The 21,924-nt window shown below is 43.1% G+C and overlaps 1 protein-coding gene across 1 annotated transcript; it reads right to left on the bottom strand.

Moving 5' to 3' along the window:
* Positions 1–5,272: 5,272 nt before the first annotated feature.
* Positions 5,273–17,765, bottom strand: NETO2 (neuropilin and tolloid like 2). The gene is made up of 6 exons (XM_070761633.1): positions 17,678–17,765; positions 13,862–13,906; positions 12,968–13,095; positions 8,223–8,451; positions 7,425–7,538; positions 5,273–5,853 (listed from the first exon to the last, which is right to left on the bottom strand). The coding sequence occupies exons 1-6, from the start codon at positions 17,748–17,750 to the stop codon at positions 5,273–5,275; spliced, it is 1,170 nt and encodes a 389-aa protein (XP_070617734.1). The 5' UTR covers positions 17,751–17,765.
* Between the last annotated feature and the right edge of the window lie 4,159 nt (positions 17,766–21,924).

Here is a 21,924-nt window from a genome sequence, read left to right as displayed (position 1 = left end):
GCAGGGGAACAATTTTATTATTTTATTATTTATTTATTATTTAGATTTGTATGCCGCCCCTCTCCGCGGACTCTGCGGATTTTCCTTCTGCGCATGCTCAGAGAGCCGGAAATTGCTGAAAAGTATTTAAAAAATGATAGTGACATGCACAGACCAGAGTAGTCGCACCAGAATTACTATTATACATACACATATGTGTGTGTGTGTGTGTGTGTGATTGCTGATTGAATACAGCTCATCCAGAAGTTTGTGTTACATTAAAGGGGCTTGCTGGAGTGTTGTTGTTTCTTTTCTCAACACTCAGAAACTTAAATAATATTCTTCTGCAAAGTTCAACACAAATCTGCAAAGAGATCCACTCATGGTGTAAGTTTGATTTATATTCAGTTCTCAGTACAAAGCATTGCCCATCAGAGTGGTAAGATCACAGAGTGAAAAAATGACACACAGTATAAAGAAAGTTGAAAGAAACAGGAGACTAAAGACTAAATGGCAAAGAAACTTAAGGTTGTGTTTCACGAGTGACAACACTGTGATTTACAGTTGCTGGCATGAACACTGATAAACCCATTGGTTGCACAATACCTGAAGGGGAAAAACCACATAGGTCATACAAAATTAAGGTGCATCCAAGCCTCTGATTTAGAAATGGTTGGTTTAAAAAGTGGGGACCATACCAGTAGAACTGAGAAAGTGGATGGAGGCCATACCAGTGCAATTGAAAAAAAATATTGTTTTTTAAAATAAATATTAAGGTTGATTCAGCCTTCCTTCCTTCCTTCCTTCCTTCCTCCATTCCTTCCTCCCTCCCTCCCTTCCCTCCCTCCCTCCTTCTTTCTCCCTCTCCTCCTACACTCCTTCCTTCTTTCCTTCTGTCTTTCCTTCCTTCTTTCCTTCCCTCCCTCCCCCTTCCTTTCCTCCCACACTCCTTCCCTCCTTCCTCCCTTCCCTCCCTCCTTCTTCCTCCCTTTCCTCCTACACTCCTTCCTTCTTTCCTTCTGTCCTTCCTCCCACACTCCTTCCTTCCTTCCCTCCCACACTCCTTCCTTCCTTCCCTCCCACACTCCTTCCTTCCCTCCCACACTCCTTCCTTCCTTTCCTCCCACACTCCTTCCTTCCTTTCCTCCCACACTCCTTCCTTCCTTCTTTCCTTCCCTCCCTCCCTCCCTCCCCCTTCCTTCCTTCCTTTCCTCCCACACTCCTTCCTTCCTTTCCTCCCACACTCCTTCCTTCCTTTCCTCCCACACTCCTTCCTTCCTTCCCTCCCACACTCCTTCCTTCCTTTCCTCCCACACTCCTTCCTTCCTTTCCTCCCACACTCCTTCCTTCCTTCCCTCCCACACTCCTTCCTTCCTTTCCTCCCACACTCCTTTCTTCCTTCCTTCCTTCCTTCCTTCCTTCCTTCCTTCCTTCCTTCCTTCCTTCCTTCCTTCCTTCCGTGAATATGCAGTGGTTAGAATGCCATATTGCAGGGTAGCTCTTTCCACAGCCAGGAGTTCATTCCTGACCAGCTCAAGGTTGATTCAGTCTTCCACCCTTCTGAAATCGGTAAAACGAGGAACCTGATTATTGGGGGCAAGATGCTGACTCTGTAAACCGCTTACAGAGGCCTGTAAAGCACTGTGTATGTAAGTCTAAGTGCTATTGCTATTCCTTCCTTCCTTTACTCCTTCCTTCCTTCCTTCCTTCCTTCCTTCCTTCCTTCCTTCCTTCCTTCCTTCCTTCCTTTACTCCTTCCTTCCTTCCTTTGATTCCATTGACTCTTATCTCAGGCCAATTTAGTATTGACCACTAGATTCTTGTGTATCAGTGCCAGCAATAAATCAGATTAATTAGCGTTTAGCAAGTGGCCCTGATTTTTCACACCTCACAGAACCATAAATTTAGAGATTTATGTCTTTATGATTGCAAAGAAAACCAAAAAATCCCCCCAAAGCTTATTCTACCTAACAGGACTGTTGTAAGAAAAAAAAACATGAAAGAGACTATTGTATCTGCTGTTCTCAGTTCTTGCAGGAAAATGGGGCTATAAATCTCCCCAGACATTTAACAAGTACGTTTGGGAGAAAACCTGAAGACTGCTGAAGGACAGTCATAAATCACCTCCTAAGCCTTTTGAAAAAGGGACTGATATTGTTGCAGGTATTAACTGTCAAAAAATGTTTTGTAACAAGTGAAATATCACTGGAAATTGCCTGCCGGTGTTTTTATTTTTTTATTTTATCTCTAAGAAGGGAAAGACCTGAACAATAAAACATCGGGATAACTAGAAAGCAAGCGCTATTTATTCTGAACACCATCTACTGGTTTACCAAACAGGATTCTACAAAAATTTGATGGGTTTTTGCAGTGAAGGGCTGCAAAAATTTTTACTACTGCACCGTGGGTGTGGCTTATTTTGTGGGTGTGGCTTGTTGGTCATGTGACCAGGTGGGAGTGGCTTGACAATCATATGACCAGGGGTGGCTTAAAGGTCATGTGACTGGCTTAAAGGGGACACAATCTGAAGTTAGTTGGGGGAAAGATCAAAAGCAACATGAGAAAATATTATTTCACTGAAAGAGTAGGAGATCCTTGGAACAAACTTCCAGCAGACGTGGTTGGTAAATCCACAGGAACTGAATTTAAACATGCCTGGGATAAACATATATCCATCCTAAGATAAAATACAGGGAATAGTATAAGGGCAGACTAGATGGACCATGAGGTCTTTTTCTGCCGTCAGTCTTCTATGTTTCTATGTTTCTAAAGGTGGCCAACTTGACGTCACTCACGTCAAGGGTTTGGGTTAGGGTGCCTGGCCTCTCCTTGCCTGAGAGATACAATTTCCCTTACTATTACTGGCCATCCAAAATATACTACTTTAATTCTATGTATATATGCCATATGTGTACATACATATTACACACAGGCACACAAAAATATACATTATCTACTATATAAAGTGTACGTACACACAAACGCACAGCTCTTCTAAAATTATACACATTCAACCTCATTTACTGCGATAGGAAAAACATATACAGTACCCAGAGCCCAGAAGGGAAAAAAGAGAAAAATATTCAATTTTTTTCTACCAGTTCTGTGTACCTGACCATACCAATAGGAGCCCATCACTGGTGCTCGCCCACAAAGTTCTATATTCTAAAGGCAGCTGAAAAACCAATCTACTGTAGGAACAGAATAAGACTGAGCCATTAGAGCAGTGTTTCCCAACCTTGGCAACTTGAAGATATTTGGACTGCAACTCCCAGAATTCCCCAGCCAGCAAGTGCTGGCTGGGGAATTCTGGGAGTTGAAGTCCAGATATCTTCAAGTTGCCAAGGTTGGGAAACACTGCATTAGAGGAACAATAGAAGGGTGTCAGTATGACACTACTGCTTCATAGTGGTTTTACAGCCCTCTCTAAGCGGTTTACAGAATTAGCCTCTTGCTCCCAACAATCTGGGTCCTCATTTTACCCACCTCCGAATGATGGACAGCTGAGTCAACCTTGAGCCGGTCGTGAGATTTGAACTGCTGAACTACAGCTAGCAGTGAGCTGAAGTAGCCTGCTACTTATTTAAAAGGCTGCTCCAGGTAATCCTTGGTTTACAGCCATCCATTTAGTGACAATCTGAAATTACAATGGCATTGAAAAACCAATTCTCGCATTTATAACTATTGTGGTATCCCCCCAGTTGGAGGATCAAAAATTTGGCACTTGATAACTGGCATGCATTCATGATGATTGCCGGATCCCGCGGTCATGTGACTATGATTTATGACAGTGATGGCGAACCTATGGCACGAGTGCCACAGGTGGCACATGGAACTGTATCTGCTGGCACGCGAGCCGTTGCCCTAGCTCAGCTCCAACGTGCAGGTGTGTGCTGGCCAGCTGATTTTTGGCTCACACAGAGGCTCTAGAGGGCATTTTTGGCTTCCAGAGAGCCTCCAGCGGGATGGGGGAGGCTTTTTAGAAACATAGAAACATAGAAGTCTGACAGCAGAAAAAGACCTCATGGTCCATCTAGTCTGCCCTTATACTATTTTCTGTATTTTATCTTAGAATGGATATATGTTTATCCCAGTCATGTTTAAATTCAGTTCCTGTGGATTTATCTACCATGTCTGCTGGAAGTTTGTTCCAAGGATCTACTATTCTTTCAGTAAAATAATATTTTCTCATGTTGTTTTTGATCTTTCCTCCAACTAACTTCAGATTGTGTCCCCTTGTTCTTGTGTTCACTGTCCTATTAAAAACACTTCCCTCCTGGACCTTATTTAACCCTTTAACATATTTAAATGTTTCAATCATGTCCCCCCTTTTTCCTTCTGTCCTCCAGACTATACAGACTATTTTTGGCCTTCTCCAGTTCCAGTGAAGCCTTTGGAGCCTGGGGAGGGCGAAACACGTCTCTTGGACCCTCAAGAAGTTGGAAAACAAGCCATTTCCGGCCTCTAGAGGGCCTCCAGGGGTGCTGGGGAAAGCTGTTTTCGCCCTCCTCAGGCATCATGTGGGCACTCGCACATGTGCAACAGTTTGATCGCATTCTCTTTTGACACCCGAGGGAAAAAAGGTTCGCCATCACTGATTTATGATCTTCCCAGCTCAGCTAACAAGCAAGATCAGGAGGAAAATTTGGATTTGCCCACTTAACATGGGCAAGGATTCACTTAACAAATTCAAACCAATTCATTCAACAACTGCTTTGCTTAGCCATGAAAGTTCTGGTTATAAGTCAAGGGATACCTATGTCTCAAATGAACCGACACGATTGACGGTTGAGTCTGAGCAGGTGGCGCTTACAACAAGCGCTCTTAATCGTATTTGCCAAAGAGTTAGCTCCCTGTTTCAATATTAAGCTCCTTGGTATGGCACCCACTTTTCAAGAAAAGCAATTTAAAAAAATTCTGGCTGCAAACCGGTACTTTTGAAGAAAGGGGAAAGGAACAGAGAAGCAATACAGACAATTGGCCATCACAGAAGACTTTTGACACTGAGTTGGTGGTGTTTTAATGTCAACTAACCGGAGCCCCATGCAAAACCTTTGGTTGTTTCTTTTCATCAGATGGGCAATTCCAAAGGGAAGGAGGAAAAAAAAAAATTTGCAGAATCCTTTCGGGCTTGAAAAAAGAAAAAAAAAGAAGCTTTTAAAAAAGTATGAATTTTTTTTTTTACGTCTCCATCAAATTCCCCGTATGGTACACCTTTGTACACAGGCAAGTTTTGTTTTGTCTATATATGTACATCTATTCACACGCCTCGGGTTCCCGCTTTCCGAGGAGATTAAAAATCCATCGATAAGGTCCCCTGAGCCGTGTCTTCGCGACCCCGGACGTAGATTTCGCAGGGGATCTCTTCCATCACCCGGTCTTCGATCACTTGCTCGGGGCACTCGTGGGCCTGTTTGAACGTGTAGCTACTTTTCTTGAAGGTGCTGTTGAAGGTTTTCATTGGCTGCGGAGGCGCGAAATCGTTGTGGAAAGGGAGTTCCATGGAACTAAGGTTGGTCCTGCTTTGCTTCGCCGTGGCGGCTTGCGAGCCGCAGTGATGGTCGTGGATGCACCGCGAGGTGGTGGAAGAGCGCCTCATTTTTTGGTAGTTTTCCAGTTCCTCAGAGAGGTCAGCCAAATCGGCGGAGATCTCTTTGTCCCGTAAGGAGAAGAGTTCGTAGTGGGGAGGGTCGAAAACCTCCTGGAAGCCGGTTTTGTTGAAAGTGGTCTTGCAGGTCATCACTTTTTTGCGAGGTTGCTTGATCTGCACCAGGATGGAAATGATGAGAAGGACCAAGACGATGCCTGAAGTAATTCCAATGACCGTCCCATGAGTTTTGGTGATCTGTTCGAATAACCCCGTTTTCTTCTTTTCTGAAAGAAACCGACCGACAAACGGAACAGATTAGTCAAGACGTTTAAAACCACCAGCGACCGGATTCAAACTCAAACTACAGGTTGTAATCCTAGACTTACAACCGCAATGGAGCCCAAAATGACTGGGCTAAGAGAGAGAGAGTTGGGCCCCATTTTACGACCTTTCTTGCCTTCATCGCTAATGACTCCCTGCAGCTGTTTAAGTGATATACCAAAATATCCTTCCTGTTAGTGACTACTTCACCTTCAACCGCAACAAAACACGAACACGTAATAGATTCAAACTTAACGTAAACCGCTCCAAACTCGACTGCAGAAAATACGACTTCAGCAATAGAGTGGTCGATGCCTGGAATACACTATATGACTCTGTGGTTTCTTCCCCAAACCCCAAAATCTTTAACCTTAGATTGTCTACAGTTGATGCCGCCCCTTTTCTGAGAGGCGTGTAAAGGGTGTGCACAAGCGCACCATTGTGCCTACCGTCCCTGTCCTACTGTCCTATTGTCCTCGTTTATCATTACTTGCTACTTATGTTATGCTTATACAATCCTATACAGTGGTACCTCTACTTAAGAATGCCTCTACTTAAGAACTTTTCTAGATAAAAACCGGGTGTCCAAGATTTTTTTTGCCTCTTCTTAATTAAGAACCATTTTCTACTTAAGAACCCGTGCCCGGAAAAATTTCCCAAGAAATTTGAGAGCGGCACAAATGCCTGAACAGTTTCCTGCCATTCCCTCTGGGTTTCTCTCTCTGGCGCAGTGTATGGGAGGCAGCCTCGCGCTGGGTGCATGGGAAGCGCGTGCTCCTCCTCGCCGCTGCAGAGTCCCTCTTTTTTTTAAGCCTTAAAGCTTTGCTTTTTATTTATTCCCCTCACCTCACCTTCTTCCTTCGGCAGCGACTGTCCTCCTCTTCCTCCTCCTTCCACCCAAATTCCGAGCTTTTATTTCTTTCCTAATAGGTTCGCACGCATTATTTGCTTTTACATTGATTCCTATGGGAAAATTTGCTTCTACTTAAGAACCTGGTCATTGAACGAATTAAGTTCTTAAGTAGAGGTACCACTGTACTTGTTCAGATAGATAGATAGATAGATAGATAGATAGATAGATAGATAGATAGATAGATAGATAGATGATTGATAGATAGATAGATAGATAGATAGATTAGATAGATAGATAGATAGATTAGATAGATACATAGATAGATAGATTAGATAGATAGATAGATAGATAGATTAGATAGATAGATAGATAGATAGATAGATAGATTAGAAAGATAAATAGATAGATAGATAGATAGATAGATAGATAGATAGATAGATAGATAGATAGATCATCAAGTGTCCTAAGCAGAAAAAAGAAGAATGGATAATTTGTTTAATTTGCTAGTGAATAATTTGTTTAATTTGAGTTTTGCTTTGTAAAATTTAGGCAGGCAAATCTCATAGGTTCCAAGAAAATAAATTTAGTTTGCATTCTTTTGAATCTGGACCCTTTAGGCTACTGAGAGGAAAAACGGAAGGCTCCCTCATTACTGATTCAAAGGTATTAGTAACTACTCACCTTTGCAGTGATTTTCATCCCATGGGTACGCACAGTTCTGAATGCCATTGCAAACCAAAGAATTGTTGATACACATGTTACTATGGCAGAAATAAGTATCACCTAAACAGGGAGCTGAGAGAAGCAAGGGAGAAAAAAAAATGATTACACAAATTTCAGCCGTTCCTTAAAATGTATTATCGGTACATACTGTACATATCTTCAAAGTTTCATTAGATTTTAGGTCTAGGTTTTTATTTAGTAGTAGGTTATGGTCAACTTTGTCAAAAGCCTTACTGAAGTCCAAGTAAACTACATCAACAGCACCCCGAGTCCTCGGAGAGGGGCGGCATACAAATCCAATTAATAAATAAATTCCCCTGGTCCACTCATTTTGTCACTATGTCGAAGAATGCTATAAGAATGCTATTATGATATAATAAATCAACTTGGTGAGAAATTGCTCACTATAACCATTTTTTCTCCAAGTTTCTGCTTGGCACGATCTGTATTTTTAATTATGAGTCACCGCCTATGGATTGTGAGTAGAGCCACACGGTGATTATGTCACCCAGTTATCAGAAAAGATGCAGATATTGTTTCGGATTTAATTATAGTTCTTGTTCCCTGCTACTGTTCTTAGTCTAATGTACAGAGCTTTAATTAAGGGCTACAATGACTCCAAAGAGAAGATAGAGAAGGTTCTTCTAAGCGGGTTTATCTCAAAGTATGTCAGGAAGGAGAAAAAACAAAAGTTTCCAAGAAGTTTTATGCAATCACTTTGCTTTATTCCAACTGAAGACTTCAGGAGATACTTACGGTCCATAAATGAGGTGAAGAGCATCCGGAAGCGGCTTAATCGACTCCCTTCGTCCGCCCACATGCGTATCACCCCGGTTCCTGTCTGAAGCATCACATCATTAGCCACGGTGCTGCAAAACTTGGCTTTCAGGTTCTCAATGGAGCTGCTTCCATCGTACACGGCCACAAAGTTCCTCTTGCATTCGTTGGAGTGCTCCATTTGATAGTCCAGGAATCTCAAGTAGATCTGTCGAACATGACAAGAAAATAGTTTCTCAAAGAAAAAACGAAGGAATCATTCGATGGCACAAAGCCCAATGGAAAAAACATTGCTTTTTATTGAGGAGAGGGGGTAATCAACAAGAGTAATAGAGTAATAATCGGATGAGCCGAGGTGGCGCAGTGGGTAGAGTGCAGTACTGCAGGCCACTAAAGCTGACTGCTAGATCAGCAGTTCAAATCTCATCACTGGCTCAAGGTTGACTCAGCCTTCCATCCTTCCGAGGTGGGTAAAATGAGGACCTGGATTGTGGGGGCAATAGGCTGGCTCTGTTCAAAAGTGCTATTGCTAACATGTTGTAAACCTCCCTAAGTCTAAGGAGAAGGGCAGAGTTAAAAACAAAATCAAATCAATCTTCGGAGAGGGGCGGCATATAAATCCAATAAATAAATAAAATAAATAAATAAATAAAATAAATAAATAAATAAATAAATAAATAAATAAATAAATATATAAATATAACAGAATAAAAGAACTGGAAGAGGCTTTGGAGGTCTTCTAGTCCAAACCTCTACTCAGGCAGGAAACACTATACCTGTGATGGCAAACCTATGGCACGGGTGCCACAGGTGGCATGCAGAGCCATATCTGAGGGCACCTGAGGCATTCCTCTAATGTCAGGTGGCCAGCTGATTTTCAGCCTTCTGGAGGGCGGGGAGAGGCCATTTTCACCCTCCCCAGGCTTCAGGGAAGCCTCCTAGAGCCTGGGGAGGGCAAAAAATGCCCCAACGGGCCTACTAGAAGTTTGTTTCTAAACTTCTGGTAGGCCCGTTGGGCCCAATTTTCACCATCTGGAGGCTTTCCTCAAGACTGGGGTGGGCGATTAACGGTCCAATGGGCCTACTGGAATTCTGGAGGCTTCATTGAGGTCTGTGCCTGGGAAAGGGGGGGGGGGACATGGAGGGGATTGTATGCAAATTGTATGAGCCGGGGTGGCGCAGCAGGTAGAGTGCAGTACTGTAGGCCACTAAAGCTGACTGCTAGATCTGCAGGTCAGCAGTTCAAATTTCATCACCAGCTCAAGGTTGACTCAGCCTTCTATCCTTCCGAGGTGGGTAAAATGAGGACCTGTATTGTGGGGGCAATAGGCTGGCTCTGTTAAAAAGTGCTATTGCTAACATGTTGTAAGCCGCCCTGAGTCTAAGGAGAAGGGCGGCATCAAAGTTGAATGAATGAATGAATGAATGAATGAATAAATAAATGCATGGGGGAGGGCATTGCATTATGGGTGTGCGCGCAACCTTTTGGCACTCGTCCGAGGAATAGGAGAATAGGGCTGACCTTTGTGGCAACCCCTTAGAAATGAGAACACTCCTATCATGTCATCCCTTGTCCTTCTTTTCATTAAACTAGATCTGTGGTGGCGAACCTATGGCACGCGTGCCAGAGATGGCCCACAGAGCTCTCTCTCTGGGCATGTGCACTTCTGGGTTCCATCATGCGCACCCATAACAGCCAGCTGGTCTTTGTGTGAAGACCAGCTGGCCGAAGCACATATGCTCAACGGAACATAAGAAGGGGGCACTGTCTTGTCGCCATGCACATGCTCACTGACCAGCTGCTCTGTTTTGGGTTCTGGTGCTCCAATGGTGCTCCAATGGTGCTCCAATGCGCACGGACATATGTTTACACTCCAGTTTTGGCACTGAGTGCCAAAGAGGTTAACCATCACAGGACTAGACCTACCCAATTCCCGCAACAGTTTTTCATATGTTTTGGGCTTCAGTCCCCTAATCTTCTCTGTTGCTCTTCTCTGCACTCTGAAATTTCATTCAGATATCTCCGGGACCGCCTTCTGCTGCACGAATCCCAGCGACCGATTAGGCCCCACAGAGTCGGCCTTCTCCGGGTCCCGTCAACTAAACAATGTCGGTTGGCGGGCCCCAGGGGAAGAGCCTTCTCTGTGGCGGCTCCGACTCTCTGGAACCAGCTCCCCCCAGAGATTAGAACTGCCCCCACCCTCCTTGCCTTTCGTAAACTTCTCAAAACCCACCTTTGTTGTCAGGCATGGGGGAATTGAAACATCTCCCCCGGGCCTATATAATTTATGTATGGTATGTTTGTAGGTATGTCTGCTTCAAAATTGGGTTTTTTAACTATTTTAAATTTAAAATTGTATATTATTAGATTTGTTATGAATTGTTTTATTGTGTTGTGAGCCGCCCCGAGTCCACGGAATGGGGCGGCATACAAATCTAATAAATAATAATAATAATAATAAATAATAATACAAGGAATAGATGCACAATTTGTGCGTGTGTGTGTTTGTGTGTATGTGTGTATGTGGGTGTGTGCCGTTTCTAATCACTGCATTCTCTCATGCATAAAGCTAAAATAATCACATGTTCCAAAACAATTCCCCTCTCAAATAGATTTTATACTTTTTCTAGGGCAGAGAGGGACAAGGAAAATCAATTTGATTGCAACAGAAAAAGGAGCTTTTCTGGAAGAATCGAAGCAAATCCTTATATCTTTCCTCCCTTCCCCTACAAGCTTGATTAAACTGCAAAGCAATTTATTTCCTTTCCTCTGGAAATTAAGTCTGCATTGCTAAGGTGCTATAATTGAAATAGCAAAGAGACGTTATGTAACTCTCTATTCATTAAATAGAACTCCTTGTCGAAGTTCCCAAAATTAAAGGGAATGCTCATAAACCGAAAAATAATGTTGTGAGAAGAAGACAAAATCAGGCTGGCATTTTTGTACGTTTTGACTATAAGGAGGCAAAATTTTATTCAGACTTAAAGGCCATTTTTCTCCACCTGCAAACTGTGATGATGTCTAATTAATATAATTTTGCCTTGATGGATGCATTCCATGATTAAATCCATTTTATCAGGTGGAAGATAGGTCAGCAATTTCTACATATACATATATATACAGGCATAACCTGTTTGAATGTGATTCACTTTACTGGGCTTTGCAAACATTGTGATCTTTTACAAGTCTCTCCACCAACAAAAAGATTGTAGTCACCAAAGGCTCCAATCTTAATTTGGCATTTTGTAGCAATAAAGTATTTATTAAGTATGTATATTGGGTTTTTTTTTCAGATTTAATTCTATTGCATACTTAGCAGACTACAGTGGGCAGCAAGCAGGACGGGGTGGAACGCAGTTCCACCGGCGGAAATGAAGCTGTGTGCGCGGCTCCAGCTGATCGGCAGCAGTCACTTCCTGGATTACCGGTCTCAGATTGGCTCTCCTTTTTTCCCCTGCTGCTGCTGCTGCGTCTGTGCTCCTTGCTTTTTTCCTCTTTCCTCCTTCCTGGCCTCGGAAGAGCTTCCCTCTCTCCTGCCCGGCTCCCCTCCAGCCTCACGTGGCCACCTCCCACTTGAGGTGCAAGCAGAAGGCGTGGGTGGAAGTGGTGCTCACAGCATTTATGCTTCTGGCAGCACCCGTTCGACTAGCTACCCAGCCTGAAGCGAGGAGGCGACCCAGGAAGGGGAGCGCGGGAAACGCGAAGCAAATTGTCACGTCAGCGACCGACACTGGTAAGGCTGTAAATCGAGGACTTAACAGTTCACTTGAACGATGACGATCGTTCAAGCCACTCCCACATGGTCACATGCCCGGCAAGTCACTGCTACTCAGTCACATGACCATTAATCCACATCCACAAAACAAGCCACACCCACAGTGTGGCAATAAAATTTTTGGCTGAGTATAGGGCAGTGATGGTGAAGCTGTGGCATGTGCAAATTACTCAAGACCCACCTTTGTCGCCAGGCATGGGGGAGTTAGGATATTCCTTCCCCTAGGCCATTACAAGTTATGTATGGTATGTTTGTGTGTATGTTTGGTTTTTATAATAAGGGTTTTTAGTTGTTTTATTAAATTGGATTGTTACATGTTGTTTTTTATCATTGTTTTTAGCCGCCCCGAGTCTGCAGAGAGGGGCGGCATACCAATCCAATAAATAAAATAAATAAAATAAATAAATCTGCTGGTACATGAGCTAATGCCCTACCTTAGCTCCAGCACGCATGTGCGTGATGACCAGCTGATTTTAGGCTCATGCGGAGGCTCTGGGAGGCAGTCTTTGGCTTCCGGCAGGCCTCCGGGGCAGGGCAGGAGAGGGCATTTTTGCTCGCTCCAGCCTCTAAGGAAGCCTCTGAAGGGCGAAAAACAGGCCTGCTGGTCAAGGGTGGATTCCTATTACTGCCACTACCAGTGCTCTGTGTGCTCAGCTTCAGTTATCTTGTGTGCACGCCCGTGTGCTTCTGCGCATGCACAGCAAGCAAAATCTTGCAAGGGGACGTGTGTATGCAAGAGATTTCGGCTACTTTTTTTTTTAACTTCCGCGCATGCACGAAAGCAAAATATAGCCGAAATCTCCCCTTGCATATCCCCTTGCAAAATTTTGCTTCCTGCGCATAAGCAAAAGCACACTGGGATGCCCAAGCAATTTTTCAATTATTATTATTACGGATACCGCGAAGTAATTAGATACCGTTAGACTCCCAACTCTTCCGCGGACCCACCTTGGAATTTGGAGTCGCTTTAATTGTCCATATGCAGTCAACGGCTTCCCCCGGCTTGACTTTGTCGCCATGTTCTACCTGGCTGGAGCGTACTATGCCATCGGCTCCGGAGAGCTCAAATTGGCAATCTAGAATGGGAAAGACACAACATGTGGTCAAACCGGAGATAAAGGTGGTTTAGAGCAGAGGGGTGTCAAACTCAATTCCATTGAGGGCCATATCAGGGTTGTGTTTGACGTTGGGTGGGTTGAGAGAGGGTAGGCGTGGCTAGGGTTAGCGTGGCCAGGGTAGGCGTGGCCAGCTTGATGTCACTCCAGTTGGGGCGTCTATGGCGGCTGGGGAGGGACTGGAAAAATCAGTTTTCACGGCTTCCTCCAGGACTCTGCCAGTGAAAAGGAGCACCCACAGCCCTTCCGAACTCCGTTTTTGGCTTCCTACAGCACACCCCCAGATTGTAGATCAGCGCCCAGCCAGCTTGGGCCAAGACATTGCGGGCCAGTCCTTCGCCATTTCTAGAATGGCCCCATCAGTAGTGGGTTCCTACCGATGTGGTCCAAAGCATCACACCAGTATGAACCCAGTGATGACACAATTTTCGTCGATTTTTCCCCGGTGTCTCTGTATTGGAAGAAGACCTCCTGCCTGCCCTTGTCTTAATGGCAACCTTTATTCTTCATCCTTCTTTATTCTTCTCAGGAGATGCCGGGGGGGGGGGGGGATCACCAAAAATTGCATCATCAGTGGGTTCATATCAATGTGGCACTCTAGATCGCCTAGATCTCATGGGCAGGATCTAAACACCCCGTGGGCTAGATCCAGCTCGTTGGGTTTGAGTTTGACACCCCTGATTTAGAATGTAAAAAGCAAAAAGAGATTGGTGCTGTAATTCCATACCTGGGATGGGCTTTAAAATCCCTTCTCGGTGGGTGAAATCAGGATCTAGGGAAGAGAAGGAGGAAGGGAAGGAAAATAATGTTATTCCATCTAAAATTTAATTACTTCTGGAACTGCCTTCTGCCGCATGAGTTCCAGCGACCGGTGAGGTCCCACAGATTCGGCCTTCTCCAGGTCCCGTCAACTAGACAATGTCATTTGGCGGAACCTAAGGGAAGAGCCTTCTCTGTGGTGGCCCTGGCCTTCTGGAATCAGCTGCCCCAGGAGATTTGCACCGCCTTCTGTAAAAGCTTAAAGACCTATCTGTGCCGCCAGGCTTAGGGCCATTAGATCCTAGCCCCGTGGGCGACGAATGTTGTATGTTTTTCTGTGTGAATGGTAATGAATGATTTTAAATCTTATTAATGTTTTTAAAAGTTTTTTAGCTATGTTAATTGGATTTTTAGATTACAGTATATGGTATATTGTTTTTGATACATTGTGAGCCGTAAATCCAATCAATCAATCAATCAATCAATCAGTCAATCAATCAATCAACAAACAAACAAACAAATTAATTAATTAATTAATTAATTAGAAAGCAAGATAATCTAGAGACCGAAAAAATACAGAACACCAGGATTTTGGGCAGAGAAGGGACATGTGATTTATTCCCAATGACACACAAGATGTCTTTGACTTACAACGGTTCATTTAGTTCTTGAGTCTTCGGAGAGGGGTGGCAAATAAATCAAATAAATAAATAAATAAATTTAGTGACAGTGGCCTTGAAAAAGGTGACTTTTGACTATTTTTCACAATTACAACCCTTGCCGCATCCTCCTGGTCACATGATCTAAAATTCAGCGGCTTGGTCAACTGATTCACATTTATGACGGTTGCAGTGTCCCGGGGTCATGCGATCTGTTTTTGCGACCTTCTGATGAGCAAAGTCAATGGGGGACGCCAGATCCACTAACAACAACTTAACAATGGCAACAGCGGCAAGAAAAGTCATCAAATGAGGCAAAACTCAACCGCCTGCTACCGCACGAATCCCAGCGACCGATAAGGTCCCACAGAGTTGGCCTTCTCCAGGTCCCATCGACTAAACAATGTCGTTTGGCGGGCCCCAGGGGAAGAGCCTTCTCTGTGGCATCCCCGGCCCTCTGGAACCAACTCCCCCCGGAGATTAGAATTGCCCCCACCCTACCTGTCTTTCGTAAACTACTCAAGACTCATTTATACCACCAGGCATGGGGGAGTTGAGATATTCCTTCCCCCTAGGCCAGAGGTCCCCAACCTTTTTTGCACCAGGGACCGGCTTTCAGCTAGACCAGTTTTCCATGGCCCGGTGGGGGGGGGGGAGCTAGCTGTCAGCGGCGCCGTAAAAGGGGCGATCAAGAGAGGAATGGGTGAATGAATGGACGGAGGGTGGGAAGGAAGGAAGGAAAAAGGGAAGGTACAGGAACAGAAGAAGGGTGCAAAGAAGCAAAGAAAGGTGTGAAAGGGGAGAGTAAGAGAGGAAGGAGTGAAAGAAGGGAATGAGGGAGGAAAGAAGGGAGGAAGGAAAAGGAAAGCAAGAAATGGAGGGAGGAAAGGAAGGGAGGAAAGGAAGGAAGGAAGAAAGAAGGAAAGAGGGAAGGGACAGGAACAGAGGAAGGAAGCAAGGAAACTTATGAAAGGGGAGAGTAAGAGAGGAAGGACTGGAGGGAGGGAGGGAAGAAGGTAGGAAGGAGAAAGAAAAGAAATAGAGGAAGGAAAGGTAAAAGAGAGAAAGAAAAAGAGCAAGAAAGAAAGAAAGAGAAAGAAAGAAAGAAAGGCAACTTCAAAGAAAGGCTCACTGAGCATCTCTCACTCTCTCTCTCTTTCTATCCCTCTTTCTTTCTTTCTCTTCCTTTCTCTCTCTCCTCTTCCTTTATCTCCTCTTTCTCTCCCCCCTCTCTCCCCCTTTCCCTCTCTCTTTCTCTCTCCCTCTCTTGCTATCTCTCCCCCCTTTCCCTCTCTTTCTCCCTCTCTTTCTCTCTCTCCCCCCTCTCTCTTTCTCTCTCTCTCCCCCTCTTTCTCTCTCTTCTTCTCACTTTCTCTCTCTTGTTTTCTTTCTGTCTCTTTTGCTTTCTCTCTCTCTCACTCTTTCTCTCTTGTTTTGTTTCTCACGCTCTTTCTCTCTCTTGTTCTCTCTCTCTTGCTATCTCTTTCTCTCCCCCCCCCTTTCTCTCACTCTCTCTTTCTCACTTTCTCTCTATCTTGCTGTCTGTTGCTTTCACTCACTCTCGTTCTCTCTCCGTTCTTCTCAGCGGTGACGCGCGCACGCCCTGCCCGCCTCACATTTGCCGAGAGGACTTTCGCCCCGGGCTCTCAGCAAGGGGGTTTGCATGAGAGGCGGGGCCGGCGGAAGGTGATATTCAATGTCGGGGGCGCACGGGCGGTTTTGCGCGCGCTCCCTATCTCCCTGCTAGCCCACTCGGAATACGTATTCAAAATAAGAAAAGCCTTCGCCGGCGAAGGCTTTTCTTATTTTGAATACAGTATTCCGAGTGGGCTAGCAGGGAGATAGGGAGCGCGCGCAAAACCGCCCATGCGCCCCCGACATTGAATATCACCTTCCGCCGGCCCCGCCTCTCATGCAGCCCCCTTACTGAGAGCCCGGGGCGAAAGTCCTCTCGGCAAATGTGAGGCGGGCAGGGCGTGCGTTCCGGGTGCGGGAGGAGCTGCGGTGAAAGGCAGGAGGTGGCAGAGGAGCAGAGGGGGCAAATCGGGCGGGCGGTGGGCAGCGCGGAAAGGCCGAGGGGGCCCTGGTGCCGCGGACCGGCTGAAAACCCCCAACGGCCCGGTCCCGGTCCGCGGACCGGCGGTTGGAGACCCCTGCCCTAGGCCATTACAAGTTATGCATGGTATGTCTGTGTGTATGCTTGGTTTTATAATAAGGGTTTTTAGTTGTTTTATTATTGGATTGTCACATGCTGTTTTTATCATTGTTGTTAGCCGCCCTGAGTCTATGGAGAGGGGCGGCATACAAATCCAATATATTATTATTATTATTATTATTATTATTATTATTATTATTATTATTAACGAATTTTTCACTTTGGGCTCAGTTTGTGGTCGTAACTTCGACAATTTTTTTTTTCTCCAATCACAATACAAAGTAAAATACCAACAACATCAAACTACTTCACAATAGTTCAGTTTTAAGAATACAGTTCTACCTCCTTTACTTTTGACATCTGGGCAAAAAAATAGCTGCTCAACTTTCTTATATTGTACTAATACGTTATCAGCTAATACACCTTTTAAGCTGTTTCAAATTTTATTCATCTTGGATTAATTAGGATGTAATAATTCAAATTTCTCTATAACTCCTCAATATCAATTTTCATGTATAGTTATTAACCTTTTTTAAAGCAGTAAATGCCCATTAAGGTTTTTGTGGTCGTAACTTGAGGACTACCTGTAGATCCTTAGAAGAACTCAAAAATGACATGTCCTTCCTAAGACTTTAATCCTACTTGTATGGGTTGAGGGGATTGTGCCTATTTTTCCCTCTTAAAAATTAATGTTTTTTTCAAGAATAAATCTGATTATTGAGGTTCCGACTTGAGGTTCCTGCTTACAATATGAGACATTGAAATGCCTCTCTGACATCAAGAGCAATACAAGATTTCATAGGAAAAATATGGCTCCAGATTCTACCTGCATCTCTCAGTAAAAAGAACGTAAAACAACCCTGAGTAGAACAAATAGGATAAATTGTGTTTTGCCAAGTGGAACAAGAAAGCCAATAGTATTTTAGCAGAATCGTTACAATGCCACGTAAGAAAAATGGGTGATTTCTACCTGGTATAAATGAATACTTGGCTTTAAATCCGTGTCCTTCCAATTCTTCATCCGAAGTAAACTTGATCCACATGAATCTTCCTGTTGACCTAATTGGACCCGGGCTTTTCAGACCACAATAGCGATCGATGAGCGGAGAGAACCCAAAAGGTCCGTCCCGAACCTCCAGGTGATCGAATCGACATTCGAAGGAAGGCTCGACGAAGAACGGTTCGTCGAATGTCAACTCTATTCTTTGCCTTGGGGCAGCTGGAGCAAGGCAAAAAAATGAGTACGGATCAATGTAACTTGCAATGAAGGAAACCCACTTGCTGAAAGATTTACTGATAGCACTTAAATACGGCTCCACGGTACTTTTACAGCCTGCTCTAAGCGGTTTACCGAGTTGGTATATTGCTCCCCCCACCAACAATCTGGCTTCTCATTTTACTGATCTCAGAAGGATGGAAGGTTGCGTCAACTTTGAACTGGTCAGGATCGAACGCCTGGCTGTGGGCAGAGTCAGCCTGCAATACTACATTCTAACCACTGCGCCAGAGCTCTTGAGATAGATAGATAGCAATAGCATTTAGACTTATATACCACTTCATAGTGCTTTACAGAATCAGCCTCTTGGCCCAACAATCTGGGTCCTCATTCCTTGGAAGGATGGATGGCTGAGTCAACCTTGAGCCGGTGGTGAGATTTGAACTGCAGCCAGTGGTTAGATGAACTGATGAACTGCAGCTAGTGGTTACATGAAGTAGCCTGCTGTGCTGCACTCTAACCACTGCGCTACCCTGGCTCAGATAGATAGAAGATAGATAGATAGATAGATAGATAGATAGATAGATAGATAGATAGAAGATAGATAGATAGAAGATAGATAGATAGATAGATAGATAGATAGATAGATAGATAGATAGATAGACAGACAGACAGAGAGGGATGGATGGATGGATGGATAAATAGATAGGTAGATAGGTAAGTAGGTAGGTAGATAGGTAGGTAGATAGAGAGAGAGAGAGAGAGAGAGAGAGAGGGATGGATGGATGGATAGATAGATAAATAGATAGGTAGATAGGTAGATAGATAGATAGATAGATAGATAGATAGATAGATAGATAGATAGATAGTTAGATAGATAGTAACCTAGTAGTTAATGCATGGAACTCACCATCTGATTCTGTAATATCATCACCTAATCCCCAAAACTTTACCCTTAGAGTATCCACTGTTGACCTCTTCCGATTCCTAAGAGGTCACTAAGGGGCATGCATAAGTGCACCAGCGTGCCTTCCGTCCCCTGTCCCAATGTTTCTCTCTTACTAGTATCATGTATATAAACATTGTTATATTTTATTTATTTATTCAATATTTTTTTATGCCACCCTTCTCCTTAGACTCAGGGCGACTTACAACATGGTAGCAATAGCACTTTTTAACACAGCCAGCATATATTTTTGTATGCTACCAATACATACTTGACAAAGCAAGCAAGCAAGCAAACAAACAAATAAATACTCCATATCACGGGTGTCAAACTCATGGCATCACATTGCCGTCACATGATTGTTTAGCGATTTTTCTTCCCTTCGTAGAGTTGGGGTGGGTGTGGCTTGTTTGTGACCCATCCAGCCTGCAGGAAGCCAATTTGACACTCCTGTTCCACATGGTCTACATGTAATTTATTCACACTTTCAGTCATGGGACATTAAAACAAACAAACAAAGCGAAGACAACTCCATACCTTCTAAAATATAGACACATTCCTGGTTGGGTGGGTAGAAGTTAGGAAAGTTGAATGAAGCAAAGTGGCCTCCGTTGCTTGTTCGAACCCAGTCACTACATTGAGGGGACGCCATGCGGCTACTTCCAAGATCCCGCCCAACTTTTGGAAAAAAAGAGAAAAAAACACCTACAATTCATCGTTGTTCTTTCAAATTACCACAAACGTCAGCCTGCTTCAACATAATGAGCTGCGTGGGATGGCTGTTGATGCACGTTCCAGACTAGTAAAATCATTTTTTCCTTCCCTTGAGTTGGGAATAAACAATCTCTCCATAGACCGACAAGCAGATGGCAGCATCTCGCTGATTTTGACCTCGGGAAATTAAATGGGGACAGAACTGATAGTAGACATGAAAGGATCTGATAGTACATTGAAACGGTACATGAATGGTACTCACCGCTGTCAAAACTATTCACTAAGGCTGCATTACTATTACTATTCGTTTTTCTCATTGTTCCTATTACTCATCTCCTCCCACTTATGACTGCATGACTGTAACTTGATGCTTGTATCCATAAGATTTGTATTAATATTGATGGTTTCCTGATTGCTTATTTGAACCCCATGACAATCATCAAGTGTTGTACCTCATGGTTCTTGACGAATGTATCTTTTCTTTTATGTACACTGAGAGCATCTGCACCAAAGACAAATTCCTTGTGTGTCTAATCACACTTGGATAATACAGAATTCTATTCTATTCTATTCCATTCCATTCCATTCTATTCTATTCTACATTCTATTCTATAATATTCTTTTCTATTCTATTCTATTCTACTCTACTCTACTCTACCCTATTCTATTCTAAAAGGAGAGCACTAAGAAATGCCAAAATTGTAAACACCACAACAGATGAAAACATAATTCGGGAAAATATTGGACGGTGCAGAGATGGATAGATTGACATTAAAAATAAAGGATAAAGGAGATCCAGAGTTTTATTCAACATGGGATAGGTGATATCATTGGTTAGATATATGAGGTAGAAGTTAGAAGAAGAAAGATTATTGTGATGTGTATGTAAAAGGTGAACATTATTTATGATGATAAGGATGCTGGTATAACTAATATAATTACAAATAAGTTAATATACCGGTAATTATAATTATTGCTACAATTAATATGCATAATACTTTATTACTGCTAGTATATCTACTGGGTTTTTTGGTGAAACGAAGTGCCTGTGCAATACATTGTTTTCTTTCTTTCTTTCTTTCTTTCTTTCTTTCTTTCTTTCTTTCTTTCTTTCTTCCATCTATCTACCTATCATCTATCTTTCTTTCTATCTATCTATCATCTATCTATCTATCTATCTATCTATCTATCTATCTATCTATCTATCTATCTATCTATCTATTCATCCATCTATCAATCTATCTGCTTTAAGGGACAGATGTTTAAACCACAATGGATATTGATACCCTTGTGTAGAAACACGTTATGATACATTAAAATGTCAATTCGACTTACATGAAAGCCTTCTAAAAATTAATTACTCAACATGGGTTTCTACCCCCCCACCCACCCCCAACCAGGACACTTCTTTTTTCAGAGATCCATTAACGTGCCATTCTTGCTTTGTGAAAAGTTAATTAGCCTCTCATGTCTGCATTCAATGAAAATCTGTTGAATTAAGAGATCTTACTCTTAAGCTGTAATTCAAAGAATTAGCTACCGGGTAGATAAGGGAACCAAAGATGGATATTGAGGCCATACATTTCTCTCTTATTTCTGCCTATTTTCCATTATGTGTGGGTTAAAGCAAGAGAAAAATCACAGCAAATGTGCTTATTTCATTTTTATTTTTATTTTTGCATTAACTGTGATTTGGAGAACCCATTGAATTACTCTGTTTTCATCCAGCAGATTTTATACGCTTAGAAACATAAAAACATAGAAACATAGAAGACTGACAGCAGAAAAAGACCTCATGGTCCATCTAGTCTGCCCTTATACTATTTTCTGTATTTTATCTTAGGATGGATATATGTTTATCCCAGGCATGTTTAAATTCAGTTACTGTGGATTTACCAACCACGTCTGCTGGAAGTTTGTTCCAAGGATCTACTACTCTTTCAGTGAAATAATATTTTCTCACGTTGCTTTTGATCTTTCCCCCAACTAACTTCAGATTGTGTCCCCTTGTTCTTGTGTTCACTTTCCTATTAAAAACACTTCCCTCCTGGACCTTATTTAACCCTTTAACATATTTAAATGTTAAATTCTTTCACACCTCCTTTCTCTACATGCCATTAAACCTTAAGTGTAATATTATTCAATGCCTTCCACCACCAGGATTTAACCTTATTTAAGGGTTAACTGTATTTAACCCTTTAACATATTTAAATGTTTCGATCATGTCCCCCCTTTTCCTTCTGTCCTCCAGACTATACAGATTGAGTTCATTAAGTCTTTCCTGATACTTTTTATGCTTAAGACCTTCCACCATTCTTGTAGCCTGTCTTTGGACCCGTTC

The sequence above is a fragment of the Erythrolamprus reginae genome, chromosome 9, assembly GCF_031021105.1.
Source record: "Erythrolamprus reginae isolate rEryReg1 chromosome 9, rEryReg1.hap1, whole genome shotgun sequence".
NCBI classification, from domain to species: Eukaryota; Metazoa; Chordata; class Lepidosauria; order Squamata; family Dipsadidae; genus Erythrolamprus; species Erythrolamprus reginae.
Note: the sequence above shows the minus strand (reverse complement) of the source record. Positions and strands in the feature narration are given on the sequence as shown.